The sequence below is a fragment of the Aspergillus bombycis genome (assembly GCF_001792695.1).
Source record: "Aspergillus bombycis strain NRRL26010 chromosome Unknown contig00075, whole genome shotgun sequence".
Taxonomy (NCBI): Eukaryota; Fungi; Ascomycota; class Eurotiomycetes; order Eurotiales; family Aspergillaceae; genus Aspergillus; species Aspergillus bombycis.
This window is the reverse complement of record NW_019170077.1, coordinates 22,175-41,276: the sequence shown is the minus strand read 5'-3', so window position 1 is coordinate 41,276 and position 19,102 is coordinate 22,175. Positions and strand designations below refer to the sequence as shown.

The 19,102-nt window shown below is 50.4% G+C and overlaps 7 protein-coding genes across 7 annotated transcripts; 2 read left to right on the top strand and 5 right to left on the bottom strand.

Annotated features, from left to right (window-relative positions):
- Positions 1-620: 620 nt before the first annotated feature.
- Positions 621-2,495, top strand: ABOM_008843 (tyrosyl-DNA phosphodiesterase 1; the record flags this gene model as incomplete). Its single annotated transcript, XM_022535972.1, has 4 exons — positions 621-1,088; positions 1,172-1,284; positions 1,342-1,735; positions 1,788-2,495. 4 exons carry the CDS (start codon positions 621-623, stop codon positions 2,493-2,495), a joined length of 1,683 nt encoding a protein of 560 aa, XP_022386875.1.
- Positions 2,496-2,657: 162 nt separating this feature from the next.
- Positions 2,658-3,258, bottom strand: ABOM_008842 (acyl-CoA-binding domain-containing protein; the record flags this gene model as incomplete). The annotated part of the gene is made up of 3 exons (XM_022535971.1): positions 2,658-2,774; positions 2,855-2,920; positions 3,010-3,258. 3 exons carry the CDS (start codon positions 3,256-3,258, stop codon positions 2,658-2,660), a joined length of 432 nt encoding a protein of 143 aa, XP_022386876.1.
- A 476-nt stretch (positions 3,259-3,734) lies between these two features.
- Positions 3,735-4,798, bottom strand: ABOM_008841 (putative U-box domain protein; the record flags this gene model as incomplete). Its single annotated transcript, XM_022535970.1, has 3 exons — positions 3,735-3,968; positions 4,042-4,579; positions 4,716-4,798. The coding sequence occupies 3 exons, from the start codon at positions 4,796-4,798 to the stop codon at positions 3,735-3,737; spliced, it is 855 nt and encodes a 284-aa protein (XP_022386877.1).
- Positions 4,799-5,879: 1,081 nt separating this feature from the next.
- On the bottom strand, positions 5,880-6,368 carry ABOM_008840 (RpiB/LacA/LacB family sugar-phosphate isomerase; the record flags this gene model as incomplete). Its single annotated transcript, XM_022535969.1, has 1 exon — positions 5,880-6,368. The coding sequence occupies one exon, from the start codon at positions 6,366-6,368 to the stop codon at positions 5,880-5,882; it is 489 nt and encodes a 162-aa protein (XP_022386918.1).
- A 2,888-nt stretch (positions 6,369-9,256) lies between these two features.
- Positions 9,257-10,117, top strand: ABOM_008839 (triose-phosphate isomerase; the record flags this gene model as incomplete). Its single annotated transcript, XM_022535968.1, has 1 exon — positions 9,257-10,117. The coding sequence occupies one exon, from the start codon at positions 9,257-9,259 to the stop codon at positions 10,115-10,117; it is 861 nt and encodes a 286-aa protein (XP_022386895.1).
- A 358-nt stretch (positions 10,118-10,475) lies between these two features.
- ABOM_008838 (dihydroorotate dehydrogenase 2) lies at positions 10,476-12,115 on the bottom strand (the record flags this gene model as incomplete). Its single annotated transcript, XM_022535967.1, has 2 exons — positions 10,476-11,612; positions 11,675-12,115. The coding sequence occupies 2 exons, from the start codon at positions 12,113-12,115 to the stop codon at positions 10,476-10,478; spliced, it is 1,578 nt and encodes a 525-aa protein (XP_022386917.1).
- Positions 12,116-13,067: 952 nt separating this feature from the next.
- ABOM_008837 (cytochrome P450) lies at positions 13,068-14,597 on the bottom strand (the record flags this gene model as incomplete). Its single annotated transcript, XM_022535966.1, has 1 exon — positions 13,068-14,597. One exon carries the CDS (start codon positions 14,595-14,597, stop codon positions 13,068-13,070), a length of 1,530 nt encoding a protein of 509 aa, XP_022386912.1.
- Between the last annotated feature and the right edge of the window lie 4,505 nt (positions 14,598-19,102).

Below are 19,102 nucleotides of genomic sequence, written 5' to 3'. Positions count from 1 at the left end.
TATGAGTATTAGGAACGGGTTAGGAGGTAGACACTATAGTTTGCAGATGCGAGCACGGGAGCTGGAAATGATGCCCTAAAACAATCTATATTGACATAGCAGGTAATACTCCGGGAAGTATGGTAACTGGCTATGAGTCTGTGGGCCAACTCCAAATACTTAGGGAATGATATACAATAAGAAGTCTTGCTTGAAAGTCCAGGTTTATTTTCCTCAGCTTAAGCATAACTATATGTAAGTTTACAATATCTAGCTATAGACATACTAAGCTGGGATGTGACATCCACTGCGGAACCTTGGACGGGTAGGGTAGTACTATATATATATCTTGAGGCAGCCGAGCGAGAAACCAGGTCCTAGCGAGTGGCAACAGACTATGCACAGACAAGACCAGAAAGAACCGGTCTTTGTCCTACACTCTTCCAAGAATTCTAATATCGTCTTCTATCCAGCATTCCCCCATGCCACTACATAGGGCATCCACCTCTATCCCAAGACTTGGCATGACGTGTGGCCTGAGGCTCCTCATTACATTGAATCGACCGCCGTATCAACAAATAGTAACACCAACAACCGCCTGGCCACAACTCCAGCACCACGCAAGGGCCGAGAGTGCAACAATGGCCGGCGACCATCCCGCAAAGCGCCTCAAACTAAGTTCCGGTGCCGCAGTAGAAAACAACAACCACGAATCCGCAGAACGGGACCCCCAAATCCCAGGGCTGGCATCACTCCGCCGATCCATCACGCCCCCATCTCCACCCCAAAGGAGATCCCAATCGCAGTCTGTCCCGCCTCCTCAGCCTGCAGGAGAACGAGAAAGCAATCCAAAACAGCGGGTAATACCCTCCCCGTTCCAGTTAACCCACATCCGCGATCTCGCCGCGTCCTCAGGGAACAATGTGGACGTGGTGCGGTTGCGAGATATCCTCGGGGATCCGATGATCCGCGAATGCTGGCAGTTTAACTACCTGCACGATGTGGATTTCATCATGAGCCAGTTTGACGAGGATGTGAGGCGCTTGGTGAAGGTGAAGGTTGTGCATGGGTCTTGGAAAAGGGATGCGCCGAACCGGGTGCGGATTGATGTATGTTGCGTTGTATCCTGGATGCGTGGGTTTAATTTGATTGGGGACTGTGGCCTATGGAAGTACTGATCGTGTGTGCGCAGGAAGCGTGTTCGCGATACCCCAACGTGGAGGCTATTGTGGCTTACATGCCGGAGGCCTTTGGCACGCATCATTCGAAGATGATGGTTCTACTGAGACATGATGATCTGGCGCAGTATGTAACTATACCATTCTTCTGGGCTGTGGGGCTCGTCCTGGTTAACCTTGTTAGGGTTGTCATTCATACTGCGAATATGATCCCCGGGGACTGGGCTAATATGTCTCAGGCGGTCTGGAGGTCGCCTCTGCTGCCGCTGCGAACGACAGATGGTCTGGAAGAAGACCTAGCCCTGGGCAGCGGTGCACGGTTTAAAAGAGACCTGCTGGCATACCTGCGTGAGTATGGGCCTAAAAAGACAGGTCCGCTGGTCGAACAGCTTCGGAAGTACGGTTTTGGAGCTATTCGGGCCGCCCTGGTGGCTAGTGTGCCGTCGAAGCAGAAGATCAACGGTCTCAACTCGCAGAAGCAGACTCTATGGGGTTGGCCTGCGTTGAAGGATATCACACACCACATCCCTCCGGCTCAGGAGAACAGGGAAGCTCCTACACCGCATATTGTTACTCAGGTTGGTCCAGCTATATCAACATATCGCATTCATTGCGTGCTGACACGCGTAGATATCCTCCGTTGCTACACTTGGACAGACAGATAAGTGGCTGACAGATGTCCTGTTTGCATCCCTTTCGCCTGTCTCAGCATCTACCCGACAACCCAAGTACTCCATCATTTTCCCTACAGCCGATGAAATCCGCCGTTCCCTGAACGGCTACGGCTCTGGTGGGTCAATCCACATGAAACTCCAGAGCGCAGCGCAGCAAAAACAACTGCAGTATATGCGGCCGTACCTTCGGCACTGGGCGGGTGATCATGACGCGGCAGAGCCGAGTCCTACATCCAAAGAAGACGCCGGCCGTCGTCGAGCTGCGCCACATATCAAAACATATATTCGGTTCTCGGATGCAGAGAAAATGGACACCATTGACTGGGCAATGGTCACCTCAGCGAATCTCTCTACACAGGCATGGGGCGCAGCCATCAACGCTTCAGGGGAGGTAAGGATCTGCAGCTGGGAGATAGGGGTCATCGTATGGCCGCAACTATACGTCAAAGACGCCGAGTCCGCCACCATGGTCCCCAGTTTCAAACGAGACACTCCCGAAACTCTCGAAAACAAAGACAGCGCACAAACAACAGACACAGTAATCGGCCTGCGCATGCCCTACGACCTCCCCCTGACGCCCTACACAGCCCACGACACACCCTGGTGCGCAACAGCGCAACACTCTGAACCAGACTGGCTCGGCCAAACGTGGACACTCGACTAGCCCATATGCTACCGGAATCAAACGAACCAAAATCTGTATATGCACTAGAAGCATGTAGATAACAGCAAAAGGCAGTAATCTAACATTGTTCGTAACTCGTCACCAAGCCCATAGTGTCCAAGTTCATATTCCTCCCTAGTTCAAGACAACCAAACCCAACACTTATTCGCGGGTACCGTACTTCTCAATAGCTGCGCTAACCTCCTTGATGTACAAGGCCTGGGCCTTCTGGTCGCTGATGTGGCTGATCTCCTTCCAGGCGTTGTACTTGTACTTCGACTGCAGAGAAGAATAAATCACCGGTCAGTCACCATTCTCAGAGAAAATAACTAAAAACAACAAGAAAAAAGACAACTTACCTCAAGCTGGTAAAACGAGGGCTCAGCAGGGGTCTCGTTCCGGGCCCGCTTGAAGTACTTGTAGAACTATTCATTCACCCATCAGCGTCGGCTGCAACCCAAACCTAGAAGAGAGAGAGAGTGTGTGTGTGTGTGTGAGAGGATGAGGGACATACAGTGAGCATCTCGGTCTGACCAGGCTCTTTGCTCAGCATCTTAACAAGCTTAGTCGCGAACTCGAAACCAGCCTTCAGGGCATCGGCCAGAGGGCCTTCGACGGTGGCCTTGTCATCGCCGCCGAGGACAGCCTCGACGGCGGCCTTGAGAAGATCGATGTTGATGCCAGCGGCGGCGGACTGGATTTCGGCGAACTTAGCGCCGGACTGGGCGAAGTTCAAGTTCTCGAAGAAGGCCTCGACGGACATTTTGATTTTGTTTGAGAAGGTGGGTTCTGTGGTGATAATGGGGATGTTTTGGATGCAGAGAAGGTGAGGCTTTTGTTGTTTTTGGGTGAGGGGAGAGGAAAGTGGGGGGGGAATTTGTTTGCTTGCGTTTTGGTGGGGTAATTTCTTGGTGACTTGTTTGTTGGGACTCACATGGGTGGCACCTGATGTGATTTTACTAATTCTTTCTTTCTGGCTAGCTCTTGATGGTATAGAGTGAGTCTATTACTTGGACGTAGGAATTCTTCTGATCCTGTGTGGTTGGAGGTTGTGTATTCATGTCAGGCATTCATATCGTTCAATATCCCCAAACGCCACTATGCAAGCAAAATAGGGTAACTCATCGCTGCAACACACACATACAGCTAAAACAACAAGTACAGACCAAAAAAGAAAATAAAGAAAACAAAGAAAACAGAAAACAGAAAAAGAGCAATAGGTTAGAAGGCAAAATTCCACTACCAATCTACAGCCCAGCCGTTCTTGTCCAGGAACTCCTCGCACGCCGCTTTGAGCGCATAGTTTGGCCGCAGGTCATTGACCGTCATAGTCGTCCGAGTAATCGGGTCGACCCCTGCCTGCTCAACGTACTTCTGGATGCCGATGCGGTCAAAGCTGGTCCCAGATGGGGTGATAACGGGGTCGTGCATGATCTCGAAGGTGATCCCATCGACCAGATAATCGGGTACAACCTGCCACACACAGTTAGCACAGTCCCACTGCAGTACCACCATAGCCATTCCGATTGCGATAGACAAAACTTACCCTCTCCTGGATATCCCCGTTGGATGCAATCCGGAAAGCATCTCTCACATTCTGCGTATGATTCTCCGCATCCTCACGGAGCGCCTTCTGATCCTCCACAAACCCAATCTGCCCAATCTCCTCCCGGTCCAACTTGCCCTGCAACTCCGCCAACGTCCGGTTCAAATCCGACTCAATCAGCGCCTCCACGCTCGCCAGCGTCGCATTCATCTCCCGCAGCCGCGCCGCCTCCTTGTGCGCCCAAATCTGCTGCTTCGCGCGCAGAACCGCCTTGGACAAATTCTCCGTCTGCACGTTCTTCGCTGCCAGGCTCGCCCGGTACGCATCGATAGCCACCTCATACGCCTCCTGCGGACGCTGCAGTCCCAACAGCGCCTGCGCCAGGTACCAACAGCTCTTCAGGCTGGAGGCGCTCTTGGGCCCATACAGACTAATCGCAGCGCGCGCATCCTGCTCCACGCCCGCCCATTTCTCGAGCCGTGTCCGAGTCAGAGCGCGGTTCGTAAAGAACGTCGGTTCGCGCGGATTCTTGTGGATTCTGTGCCATGTTGGCGATTAGCCTGGGGGGAGTGGTCTTTATTTTCAGATATATAGATACAAAAAAGACTCCCTTTTTCTTTTATCCTTTTCTTGGGAATGATGCACATAAATTGAATAGAATCAACGAGACTCACGCTTGCGAATACAGCTCCTCGGCACCATTGTAATCGCCCTCCTTGAAGAGCTGGTTACCCTTCTCCTTCAATTCAAACGCCATCGTCTAGATCGTATGACTTGATTCGATATAACCAAGAATGGGAAAGCACAGTATCCAATGTGCGATGCGCCTTTCCTGGTACCTTTTTTTTTTGGTGAAGTTGAATTACAAAGCGATTATCGGCCAAATTGGAGTGGGGCGCTCCACACGTTGTCCGCAACTAAGTGATCTCCTGGGACCGAACTAAAGATAGAAAAGAACAGAATTATATAGAACCGCTGGAAAAGAATGATTAGACGGCAACGAGTGTTGCGATCCGATGCCAACGCTTTGGGTGCGGAGGTTGTCGCTGACCCTAGGAATCTACCTGTTATTGTCGGGGGTATTTGTGCTATAAAGCGAGCGGGATGGCAGTTAGCTGGGTTCTGAAACTACTAATGTAGTGGTTGTTGGTGTCGTCGGGTAGGCCCCGGATGGTGTCAGCCCAATGATTGACGGGCGGTAAGTCTGACTGTGTTCAGTCGGTGTGACCGGGTGAAGAATGAGAACGAGGGAATGTGTATCCATGATTTAAGAGTGTCGTTGCTGTTTCTTGAGATCGAAGGTGATCGATGCATAAAGAAAGATGGCGGAGGATATCGGATCAGTCAGCAACGTTCTTTTTTGGGGGGTTCTAACTCTTTATGGAACTATGTGTTGGTACTGCAATGGTTCGGAACTACTTCGTCAATTTGTAGACTCAGGTGGTTATTAGTGATGGGATAGCGGTACTGTTCGAAAAGATAATATTCATTCTATCCTAACCCTGCGATCTAGTAACTAGTAGCCAGGACGGAGTAAAACAAAACAACAGAAATTCGGCCAGCCAAATTCATTCCAATCGCTTCGTGGTATCGTTGACTTATTTTGTGAATGCAATATTATTAAACAAAAGCTCGCGGAGCAGTCCACCCTGATCAGGATGCTGTCCCGTGGCTCGGAAGAGGTATGAGAACACGGTGTAAGGGAGAAGTGGTTGGATGCCTTGACCAAACGAATCCCGATGATCTAACGGTGCGCCATGAGCGCCGTCGTTAAGATGGCATCGTCGGCAGGCGATCCGTTCGCTCGCGCATGGTTTGAAGCGCCATTATCAAAAGATTTACTGAGCCTTGGCAAATTCGGCCTCGTAGTCGGAGATGGCCTGGACCTTGGCGGCAGATGCGCTCTTGGGATCGAAGCGGTACGTAACCCACTCGTTGGCAAGCTTCTTAGCGAGCTCAATGCCAATGACACGCTGACCGAAGCAGAGGACATGGGCGTCGTTGCTCAGGATGGCACGCTCGACGGAGAAGGAGTCGTGAGCAGTGACGGCACGGATGCCGGGAACCTTGTTGGCGGCGATGGCAACACCCAGACCCGTACCGCAGATGAAGAGACCACGGTCCGCCTTGCCCTCCTTGATGAGCTTTGCACCGGCGACGGCGGGGTGAGGGTAGGCAGTCTTGTCAGAGGTCGAGTTGACACCAACATCATCGACGGACTCAACCAGAGGGTTCTTCTCGAGGGCAGCCTTAAGAGTCTCCTTGTAGGGCTGGCCAGCCTCGTCACAGGCCATGACAATGCGAAGGGGCTTCAGATCGGCAGACATCTTGATAGTTGGGGTATAAGAGTCAATTGACTTCGACGTTTAGTTTGGGATTGAGAAAAAGAGGAATTGAATTAGTGAATGAGACTGGAGGGAATTGTCTTGGTGATTAGGAAGGATGGGACTGACGGCAGGAATCATGGATCCTTATATAGTTTAGAAAGTCAGTCCCGTCCCCCTCCATTATCTCCCCGGCCAAACTAGGTTTCTAGCTCTTCTTTCTCATCTGGGGAAGGTTGCACCGTGCCTCACAATCGAACCAAACCTCGGCGCCGGGCAGGCGTATTGATTGGGTTAAAGCATAAGGGAATAATTGCCCGTGCTTTCTCTTTCGACAGACCTCCCCACCGTAACAGGATCCAAAGGACGACGCATCGAGAATGATGTCTGGTTCCAACTGCCCCACGGGTGGCGTCATAGCTTTACATGGGTATGATGGAGGGTTCGGAATCGGAACTCCTGGAACTAAAACCTGTGTGGCTGATGAGGTGAAATAGTACCAGAAGCTGAATGGTCCAATCATTGCCCAATGGACGTGATATTGTGTAGGCAGCATTCGGATATTTTAGGGGACAATCACATTCTATTTGGTCGCCAAAGCTTCCTAAATAACAACCATGTTGGTATTACTCGGTACTTCCATTTGACTTACAGTATAAGCTCCCGGCGAAGTCAATATCTACCCGGTCATGGCGCCGCCACCTCCGTTTTCTATTACGAAGTCAAAGAGAGAGAGAGAGAGAGAGAGCCCTTGCATAATGAGATCCCTTGTCAATGGAGCTACTATGAATTGCAATCCTTCCGATGTCTCGTGGGGCGTGTTTTACATGGCTGCAGCCCGTGTAGCCAATAGTAGTCCATCCACTTTTCCCGATCAGGCTAGCCGAGAGCCTAAGGCCTTAGTTTCCTATCAAAAACTGCCAGGGAACGGAATCAAATCAAACCACCAACCCTGTGTGTATTGAGCGGGATTATCTGGCCTTTTCGAGGCCGTCGAGAAACTTGCCGTCTGCATGTTAGAGTTCTGCCGGAATGTTCAGCAGTATCCTCTGCAAAAAGCCCTCCAACCCCTCCCAACACAGCCGCTGACGAGATGGCACTACACCAACGTCAATGCGCTTGAAGAATCCTTTGGATTCATGTTCGCTCACTATGGGTAATAGTAGGTTCCCCACAAGGGCTGTGACTCCGGGGTATCTCTAATTGTTGGACCATACCGGCAGGTGGGTGCGACAAACTCGGTACCCACGGATTGTAAGGACTGCTGCGGACACGCCCAAAGGAGTAAAGTCCAGGACTCCAGGAGAATCCGACCAAGGACCGTACTTTCGGATTGGTTAATCAGATGGAGACCAGTTTCGTATCAACGTGCATAGACTAATGTGGCCAGAGATAGAATTGAATTCAGCACGGCACCAATGATGGTGGGCACCTTCACGGTAACGATTTACTCCTTCGCTTGGCCTAGTGCAGGATACCTGCGTGTATCTGCTTGGCACTAGTGGGCGTCGAAAAAATCGAACCCAGCACATGATACTCGAGATTTGGATTCCAGACCCTCAGATTGCCTGGCGAATTCCCAAGTGTAGGTATATAGAGGTCATGTGTACCTCTCGTCTCCATTTTTTTTAAAAAAATTCTCAGTCAAGCTATTGAGTGCAGGAGATCTCGCATGTCCTAAAGAGGAGCTCCCGAAAGGACTGGGGCAGAATAGGCCCGGCTCGGCTCTCTCCCACTGTACTGGGGGAACTCCACCTTTCGAACCAAACCCATTTCATTAATTGGTGGCCCACAGCCATCCGATCGACCATAACGTCCTTAGGCCGCGAGGCATCAAGGGTACCAAAAAGGAAATCTCAGCAAAAGTCAGCAAACAGGCCCTCAGGCAGACTTACCGCATGAGGACTGGTGCCTCGTGTAAAATTACCGTCACTCGTCGAACCAGGAGGTCCATGCGGCACTCGGAATGCACGCAACAGTACATCCCATCCATGGCGTTCGGTATTGATCCATACACGCGGCTTGGATGCCTCAATTTCTGACCTCACGGCTTGGCCTCATATCGGAACGATCGGTTGTGACGATGGTTTCATAACTAGTTCCAGTGACCCCTCCTGGACACACACCCTTCCCCCGCCAACAGTTATTATGGTCGCCAACGTCCCTCCTCGGAGTCCCAACTGGAACTGGGGTATACGCTGGTCTATCACACCCTCCCGGCCTCCATAAATATACTAAGAATTCACCTACATATGACATCTCGCGATTCCATGATCTGACAGCGTGCATCCCCATAGTTGGTCCACAAAATCTCTCCCATTCAGCCAGTGACATCACCCGCTGGGGGATGCATTCGCGTGGGACGATCGACTGTCTCCTCTTTCTGTCGCTGGGGAAGCCCACTTGGTTACCGAGACTCCTGGTTTAGTCCCAGACTTTCGTCCGCTCACAGCCGCATTTGGCCTCAGGCGCCATTTAATTAGGTCCAAATCAACTGCACTCACTGGACGACGACACAACCCCAAAGACTCCCGCGTATCGCACTGACCGAGTTGATTGGCAGAATTCCCCTCAGTTCAACCGTCGTCTCCCTGTTATTTTCGTGTTTCGGAGATTTGTTCCACTTTCCCCAACAAATACAATCGTACTTCTGGTTCCCCGGCTACAGGAACGACTCAGTCTCTTTCCGTGTCGCCTAAAGTGGAGTTCTAGCGTCGCGGCGGTTATCTCAGGGATCACACCAGAGTGGTTCTCTATATCCAAACACTCCCAAGAATTACGAGTTTCCCACCCAGCGTTGCGTGTGAGCGTCAAACTAGCGGCTCGCAATCGACCAGGATTTCCAGCGAACCATAGACAACAAAGAAAACCAGAGGCAGAAGCAAAAAAAAATGGCCGCCGCTACGGAGCAAACATACCCGGTGCTACCCAGCACCTTACTCATCATCTCCCTGAAGATGTACTTTACACCCACCCGGACACTAGACTATCTCCGCGCCCTCCTCGACCCCCAAAACGACATTGTACGGCCAGCGAACCGCTCCAAGCTCCTGTTGGCCCTGATCCCCGACTTCCTGACCATCTACCCCAGCAACGAAATCATCAAAAACTATGAAGCCAGCCTAGCCCCTCAGGAGGCCAAGACCCTGCCACCCCCGTTCCTCCTGGGCGCCCAGGACTGCTTCTGGGAGCCGCTGGGCGCATACACGGGGGAAGTGTCCCCACTCGCCCTCCGCTCCATGGGCGTGTCCATCGTCGAGCTGGGCCACGCCGAGCGCCGCTCCCTCTTTGGCGAAACAGACGACCAGACAGGTCGCAAGGCCGCCGCGGCCTCTGCCCACGGTATGGTGCCGCTCGTGTGCATTGGCGAGGTCACAGCGCCTGGCCCCGTTGCGTCCCAGGCCGTTGGGCTCGCCGTGCGCGAGTGCGAGGTCCAGGTCCGCGCTGTCCTCAAGGCCATCCCCGCCCATGCCCCTGTGATCTTCGCCTATGAGCCCGTGTGGGCGATAGGACAGCCCAAGCCGGCCGGAGTCGATCACATTTCTGCCGTGGTTGACGGCATCAAGGCGGCGATTGGGGAGCGTCCTGGTGACGTCCGTATTTTGTATGGGGGAAGCGCCGGGCCGGGCCTGTGGGGCGCGGGCGGTCTGGGGAAAGCCGTTGACGGCATGTTCCTGGGCAGATTTGCCCATGAGATCGAGGGTGTGCGCAAGGTGGTCAGGGAAGTCGAGGAGACGTTGAACGTTGCTTGATTTCTTTCTTCTTCATAGTAATCCATTTTTCATGATCAAACTGCATGTGCATATCATAGAGGGGGCAAAAGCCATGGTTCTGCGGTCGGATTGACGAAGTATACGAGCTTAGATTATTATGATCTTTCATTTCTCCTCTTCTCTGTTAATGTTATACTGTTCCTGAAATAGGGTACATGTGGATAACTGTGGACGAATTCGGATGCTCCTTTGTCAAGTATAGACTCAAAACTCTGAGGGGTGGAAAGGTCAAATTGAAATCAAATATTTCTAGCTTTTATAGAACGAATGTCAAAGGACTGCCGAATACTATTTACATATACTTTACTCAAAAACAGTCACTCGCATCTAAAATCTTCTAGGCTTTCTTCTCCTCGCGCATCTCCTGCTTTACACGAGTCACGGTACCGACACCACCATACACAACGCCCGTATACATCATAGCAACGGAGGCACCAGCATCAAGGACAGCCTGAGCCTGCTTGCCGTTGGTGATACCTCCCGAAGCGAAGATGACTTTACGGGGAACCCGGTTAGCGGGATTAGGCGCTTCCACTGGAGGAACGTTTTCCGAGCCAGGTTCCGCCTGTACTAGTTTCGTAGTAGCCTCCTGGGCAGCTTCGGCGAGTTCCGGCGTAACGGGCGCTTGGTCAAGGAGAGACCTGTACCGAGCTACTAGGGCCACTGTGCGGTCGAAGAGTTGAGGGCCAGAGTAACCACCGGTCTCTTTCAGGGTGGTCTGTTCTTTCGGGGGGAGGGCTACGCCCTTCGGCAGGGGCTCAGGGCGGCGGTTGGTTGTGTTCCCCACAATGACACCGTCGACGCCAGAGCCCTGGACTGCGGCGCAAATACCGGAGACTTGTTCGTCCGCGTCCTCGTCGGGGCTGACCTTGACCATGACATATGGCTTGGTTTTGCGGTCGACACTCTTTGCTGCGCCGACGACGGCCTTCAGGATGGCGGTAAGAGGGGCAGTCGCCTGGAGATCACGCAGACCGGGAGTGTTGGGGCTCGAAACATTCACCACGAGGATATCGGCATATTTGGCCACCCGATCAACGCAGTACACATAGTCACGCTTGATGGCTTCGATGTCAGCATCTGGCGTAACCTTGTTCTTTGCGACTTGAACAGCGAGGAGTCTTCCTGGCCGGAGACTGCCTGGGGGAACACCAGCTTCACCGTTCAGGACACGCTCCTCGGCCAAGTCATGCAATCCGAATCCATGGGCATATGCGTAGTCGCGAACTCTCTGCTGTAGAACAGCTGCCATGTGGTCGGCGCCCTTGGAGTTGAGACCGTATCGGTTGATCATAGCTTTCTGGGACGGGAGCCGGAAGACACGAGGCCTGGGGTTACCTTCTTGAGGTAGCGGGGTGGTACCACCCACTTCGACGATTCCAGGCCCGGTCTCAAAGAGAGGGTCCGGGATTTCAGCGTGCTTGTCAAGTCCAGCGGAAATACCAATCGGGTTGGTAATGGTGTATCCGAAGACCTAAAACCCCAAACTATTCAGTTTCAATCTTCTAAGACTCCACCGCAAAAAAAAGCCATTACCTCGGTCGCGAGGACGCCATCACCGTCCTGGTTACCCCGTTCTCTTGGATGAAGTCCAAACTTGTAAAGATTCTTCAAAGCATCCACCCCAATATGGTGCGCATCCTCCGCATCAGGGTACAACAGCCGAATCAGAGGGACCACACCATACTTATGAACACTAGCCCTAGTATCCGTTCCATACACGAAGCCAACTAGAAGGGTAAGAGCCAAGGAGGTACCAATCACGGTCCTCCGGAGTCCCCGGCCTGCCTTCTTAGGTGCCTCCTTCACGGCCTCCGTTGTCTCCGCGGCAGTTTCCGAGGCATACCTCAAGCTTGCTGGCCGAAACACAGGCTGTCTGTGGAGGATTGACGGTCGCTGAGAACAGCGGAGAGAAGGAATGGCGCGGGCTCTAGGTCCGGCAGACCTGAAGGCAATATTGATTGAGTTGGATGCCATATTTACTATTGGATGATCCTAGGAGGATCCAATTATTGACAAGATATATGGTTTTCAATTGACCTACGAATGGTTAGCGGCTCCATATTAGGAATGCGCCCAGTAACATAGTCTTGAAGCATTGGTATGAAAAAAAAAAATTATCAATTCGGGATTACAGAGGGCTTGAATCAGTTTCCATATCCAGGTCTTCCATAACCCAGAGCATCGTACCACATGAACCGACGAACCCCCGCCGATGACGATACCGAGCTTTGAACAGCGATCAATGGAAAGGAAGAATCGACACAACTCACCGCTTGAACAGGTCAATTGTAAGCTACTGATATGAAAAGATAAGAGAAAAGCAATATAAGCCTTCCCAAGCCAAGCAGACAAGCCAATCCTCCAAGAGACAACACTCGAGGATGGTGTTGGAGCATTTCTTCACGTTCACTTTTGTTTCTTGCGTCAACGGATGCGGAGGGCGGTCAGATAATGACCGGCAGATTGGCGGACTGATGTAAGTGGGCGGTGTAGCAAGCAAGACTAGACGAGACCCTGACTGAGAGAAATACATTATTCGCTGACAATCTATAGGTCATTGTTGTTATTATGGCCAAGCAGAGAGGGCTAGAAGAGACACGACAGACAAAAAAGAATATATATATTAAAGATGTTGCTGAACTATTAGATAAGCTTGTCTTCTACCGGACAATTTGGGAGGCACATAGTTTCCAAATTATACTAAGGAGACTTTTAGTATCTTCAGTATCTTCCCACCTGTGTCGTGAGGTCAGATCACCAGGTTTATTATATTATTGATGATAAGAGTAGCACTATCAGAATGTAAAAGACACTGACATCATTCAAGAATCGATACTGTACTTGACTAAAAGGATACATGGCTGCAAACGTTCGGACGAGAAACCACAGGATTTAGAGTCTTTCTTACATTCGACTCCAGCGCCAGCTAAACAACTTTAGCACCAGCGATGTTGGCTTGGATACGATTCAGAATCTCATCAGTTGCTTCCTGGGAACTCGCTCCTATACTTCGTATCACCAACTCTCGGCTCGGTGACCGTACTTGAAATAACGCGCGAAATGGCATTGGCCTTGACACCAGGCCCACTTGCTTCATCCTCAACGCATTCACCAGCTCATTTTTCTCGGGCCTGATATCATATGCCCACAACAACCTAGCAACAATGATATTTAGAGAGTTCATAGTAAGGTGCTTGCCGACACAACCTCTCCGCCCAAACCCAAAGCCGCTGAGCGGTAGATTGGGGTTACGGATCCACCGCTCCGGACTAAATGACTGGGCATTTTCAAACACATCATCGTCCAGATACAGCGACCAGCTGTTTGCAATAACAACAGAGCCTTTCGGAATGTGGTATCCCATGTATTCGTCATCTTGCTCAACCAGCCGAGGAACTCCTGCAGTCACTATCGGTCGCCACCGGAGCACTTCTTTCACAAATGCCATTGTGAAAGGGAGGTTGGACATGTCCTCAAACGAAGGGAGTCTATGCTGCCCAACAACGGTATCAAGCTCGAGTTGGGCCGTCCGAACCGCATCGGGGTGGAGAACTGTCGCTAGCATAAATACCTCGAGGACAGAGGTGGTGGTGTCACTCCCTGCTTCATAGAGGAAACCAATGGCATATGACAATTCCTTCTCGGTTAAATTCCGCGCCTCTGGCACCCCCATGAGGGTTTTGGTCCAATTCCAATTCCCTCTTTCTAGAGCCGCCCTCAGATTTTGGGTAAACAGTTTGACCTCCCGGTCGTGAAACCCATCGGCAATTTGTTTCCACTTCGACAACTGTCGAGGAAGGTATTCTAGCAGGGGGAAAAGGTCCACCAGCCAATTACCGAGCATAACAACTTCCATTATATTCTTGATAAGAAGGTCGATCTCCTGGACCTCATGCTCGTCGCCTCTTGGCATCCGCTTTCCATATGCCAGTGTAAAGAGAAGACTTGCCGAAAATCGCCGGAAGCGATCTGAGAAATCATTTGTTGACAACATATCAAATAGGAGCTGGTGGCTCTCGATGTCTTGAATTTCGTGGTAGAACTGACAAGTGCTGTTGTTGAGAAGTGCGGTTTGGAGACGACGGTGTATCCTCCATAGCTTGCCGTAAGGCATCACGCTCGTCTGCAGGTTCTTGGTAACCCGCTCCGCAACAACCATTCTGGGTCTCGAGCTGTACTTTTCACCTCTCTTCTCAAGAATGTCTTTTGTTACTTGATGGTTTCCTAGCATGATAACCGTCTGCGGGCCATACTGGAGTGTCATCACAGGCCCGTACTTCTTATGCCACTTTTGGTATGTTTTCCATGGCTCCGATTTTGGGTATTGGTGAAGATTGCCAATCAGCGGAAGACGTGGAGGCCCCGGGGGAAGCGGCAGCTTGGGTCTCCGGAGGATGGAGGCACAGTAGTAGAGAAGAACAATCGTCAACAAGATAACAACTTTGGTGGTTTCCATAATGTATGTCTGTCACTGGTTTGCTCGTCTAGCATTCCTGTCCAGCAGACCTAGTTTAGATTTATATCTGTTGATTATAACCTCATAGCTGCTCTCACAGGGTTTCCCTGCCCCCTCTTTCACTGTACCTTCTTTTTTCTCACGCCCGTGAAGAGAGGTGAGGAACAAGGCCCCTAGCATGATAACTCTATTCAATAGAGTCTGTGTACGGAGGAATGTTGTAGTACGCTGCATGTGATATGTTTGGCGCAACTACATGTCTGATCTTGACCGACATATCAAGGTTGCTCACTTGCTATTAGGGTTTAAGCCAAAGGTTACTAGGCCAAGACTACATTTTGCGGAACAGGGAGAGGTGTGGATGGATCTTCGGCCGATTTATGTGCAAGCACGGTAGTTGACTCCCCTTTGTAGTACAAGAATAACAAGGGTCTGTTTAAGGACAAATAACAGCCAGACTACAAACAGTACCTAGACTCTTCTAGAGCTCACTCCCCATTATTATTATGATTACCTGGACAAAAAGCTATGCATGCCGTATATGTATACCACTAGAATAGATCTCATCATCAAGTTCCTACAATTTGTTTGGAATAGCACCTATTCTTCCAATGGCTTTCTCCAAGGTGACCTGCCGCCAAAGCCTGTCGTTTCTAAGGGACTTGATTGCAACTGGGTTTAGTGAAAGTCGAACCTCCCAGGATTCCCGACTTTGATAGCCTAATAAGCGAGCACTGGATTCAGAACGCGGAGGTAGAATCCAGGCAACTCCAGCCGCTCTGTTATCCGGTGCATCAAAGTCACAAGGGGTACCCAAACCTGGGCCAAAATCCAGATCATAGGCCGGTACGCGACGCATACTACTAACTGACAAGTCACCAAGCTTGGCGGGAAGGTCCCAATCCTTACTCGCCATGATATGCGAGATGACATCCCGGACATAGTCGGGGTTGACAGACTCGTAGGCTTTTTGGACCGATAGAGCCAGGTTGGCAAGAAGAGCAATGTCATTTGGGTTAAATCCGTGCACGTCACTAGTGTCTGAATTGAACACCAAAGGATCTGCATCATGCAACTCTGTACCTTTGAACTGGTACTGGAGGGTAGGAGTGACAATTGCATTGCCCATATATGTGCTTGGGATGTTGAGCATCCCACGAACATCAACCGCAAACAAGAGAGAAGAATGGAGGCCAGCTAATGAAGATTTATCCCTCCCTATTGATGTCGCACGGGACCGTGCACGTATTCCGCAAAGCCAGATCAAAGCGGTTACGATCTCATTGTTGGAGAAGCCTTGCCAGCTAGGATCGTATTTGGGGCTTGACCGATTAACCCGGTGCGCCTTGTACTTTCCGGTATTTATGGTTGTAGTACAGGCTTCTTGAAGCCTTTCGATCTTTTCAGCGTCGAGGTAAAAGCGGCGGCTGATTAGGGCTCCAAGGCCAGGGCTTGGTGCTGCCTGCTGAATGGAGGACCCACAGCCGTCGTCCCTGGCCAGGTGACTTTCATTTATGCTCTGGAATATTCTTGTCCTACTTTGCGCCTCACTTTCAGGAGAGGTCGCAAGTCTTTCAGGCGGTTGGTCAGGATTGCGGCAGCACTCAGAAAGAGCCTGCATAATTGATGCTATTCCAGCACCATCAGTGGCACGGTGATGGAAAGACACGCAGAGAACAATGCCGTCGGTCATCACATTTGCTTGTAGCCGTCAAAGTGGCTGCGGGTCGGAGGCAGGTATATAAAATGGGAGAGGCATATAGTGAGGGCTGAAAAGATCATCGGAGGATAGAGCAGGGGTGTTCCTATTCACATTATGGGGTGAGATACACTGCGCATGCTGTTTGATCTTGAGCATGGGCAGCTTGCTCAAATAGGATGGATCTGTCGGCTGCACCTCGAAGACATTCTTGGTGTCTTTTCGTTGAATGGATTGGACCAGGTTGCCTGATACAAAGGGAAGCCGCGTGGTTAGGCGCTGGACACCTCGTTCCAATACCGATGATCCTGCGGCGGGATCTTGGCAAAGAAAAGTCACAAAGAACGAGAAATGAACGGACGCCGTGGAATGGTCCAAGGGTGTCAGAACATATGGCTCGAAGGACGGTGATGGGGACATTTTTCCTTTCCGACGATACTTTGACAGTAAACCATGGACCCAGAACTGAAATTAGGCAGGTTCACCGTTCAATTCAAGACGTTGCTGCCTTCCACCCTCTTTTATACCTTAAGAGGAAATTCTCCTGTAAAATAGTCAGTCCCTCGAAGAAGGTGAGCAGCCTCGTTGCTTATACTTTGAGGCGTGGTAACCCATGCCCACCAGACCTAGTTACCAGGAGCCTAGAAATATGCGTGACAGACTAGGGATATATCTATCACACTGGATGTCACCGCCATCATTTATTCCGCAAGACATACGAAAGTAGTCGAATGTGGCTACGAGGTCCTGATCACCCGATGGTCCGGAGAGCTGACCTCGGAGGGTAAAGCGTATGCGATCAGTTCGATGCAACACGACCTTCTTGGTTTATTCCTCGCCCCCAAGGTGTGGCACCTTACATCGAGCAGGAAAATACGTAACCAACCCCGACACTGGAGTTTTCTTCAGCCGATGAGAACCTTAGCCCTACGCGTGTTCTACCAACCGCCAAAACATCGAATAATCTATATACAATAGAGGATGGAATTGAACAAGCGCTCAATGCATTGGATAATCAAAAACACCCGAAGAACGAACTACCTGACTCACTCAATCACAGCGCGTGGATTCGAGGTGCCTCGGACAACACTGGCTGGAGAGTTCTAGAGCCGGTGTTTCTCACCGTGCTCGATTACAGTTTACGGTTAAACATCCAGCTAAATAACTAAAAACGCAAGAGATCTCCGTTCGAAACGGTGTAAATTCAATTCTCGATGAAAAGTTTATCGTCACTCGACTACGCCGCCTTCTAAAGTTAATAAACACTAGCTTCAATGCTAGCTTTCGTATTATCGTGCCTAACTCGTTCGTTAGTATACTCCGATTACGTTAAAAGAGGGAAAGGCTATTGAACTCAAATCCAGACAGAGCTTAGATTCAAGGTCTAGCGTTTCAAGATATTGCATATACCTTGGAGGAACTGTCTCTGGTAATAATCTTTACTCGAATACATTATACAGCGCGACCGCCAGGAAGATAACGTTTTAAAGGAACGAAATCAACGGTATACAAAATCGAAGGGGATCATAACAGAGTTAGTTGACTACTATAGTATCTAGTGGACCGTAGCTTAATTCTTAACCAATCCCAAAGAAGAAGAAATCATCTGTCGATCGCTAACTTTGTTTCTATATAAGTTTATTGTCACAGATCCGATGATGTACGACTCTGCAGGACGGCGGCATCAGTCTTCTATCCTGACAGTATCTACTGCCTACGTACCCTTACGTAGTTGACAGATCTTCTACCTTGTTTCGTAGATATTCTTCTGACATTCATTAGTGAGGAGAGGTACAGTTATGGTATATTATTATATTTTAAGTTCCGGCTTCAAGCGTACAAGGAAGGAAAACTTGGAAAAGCATAGTTATCCTGTATATCATAATACAGTATAATATTATAATATGAGTATCAGGATTTCAAGCCTGGAAATTGGTTGCTACTGTGAGGGCGTGTGATCCGCTCAGACGCTCCCAACTAGGCCAAATGGTCAGATAATTCTGAATCAATGCCCTGGGTCGCACCTATATAGGATACCGCCGTTACAACTACCAAAGTCTTCCCTTTGTACATCTGAACAGAGCCCTACATTGTTTCTCTATTCTCCAAGCCTCTCGTCTGCTCAAGGCGACTATTCATAAAAGCATGGCAGGCATCCACAAGCAGACAGACGAAATCCTTCGGACTTGGTTACATGACGTTGGCTTTGACCTTCAGCAGGCAGTGCGGCCATTCCACGCCGAACTTTACGCGGAGCTCGAAGAATGGATCCTTTCTCAGAATCTTCAGGAGCACCAACTGAGCCGCATTTGGAAGCTCTTGCCAGCATGTACCAGCGCCGCAGATAAGTGGTATCCTCATGCTAGCCACCAGGTGAAACGATATATTGCGCTCTACACCACTTTTCTTCTCTATGTGGACGATAAGGCGGAACAGGACCTTGCGCATATCCTCCCCGACCTTCAGAGAGTTGCCTCTGGTGCCTACAATGGGTTCCATGCTTTGAAGTGTGATGACCCTGTTGTTAATCTGTGGCTGGAGCTCGTTGCGACTGAAACCGGAACGTTCTATGGCCCATATTCAACTGGGGTCATTACCAAAGGTCTAGTCGACTTCATGCTGGGGAATACAGTTGAAGCAAACTTGGCTGCAGGCCTGAAGCTTCCAGCAAAGTTTGGACAACGAGCATCCAAATTTGTACGTGACAAGACCGGAGCTGGGGAGGTGTACGCCCATTTCATCTTTCCTGAGCACCTTGCAGAAGAAAACGGGCACTTGCCGACCTATGTGCCCTTTATTGCATGTA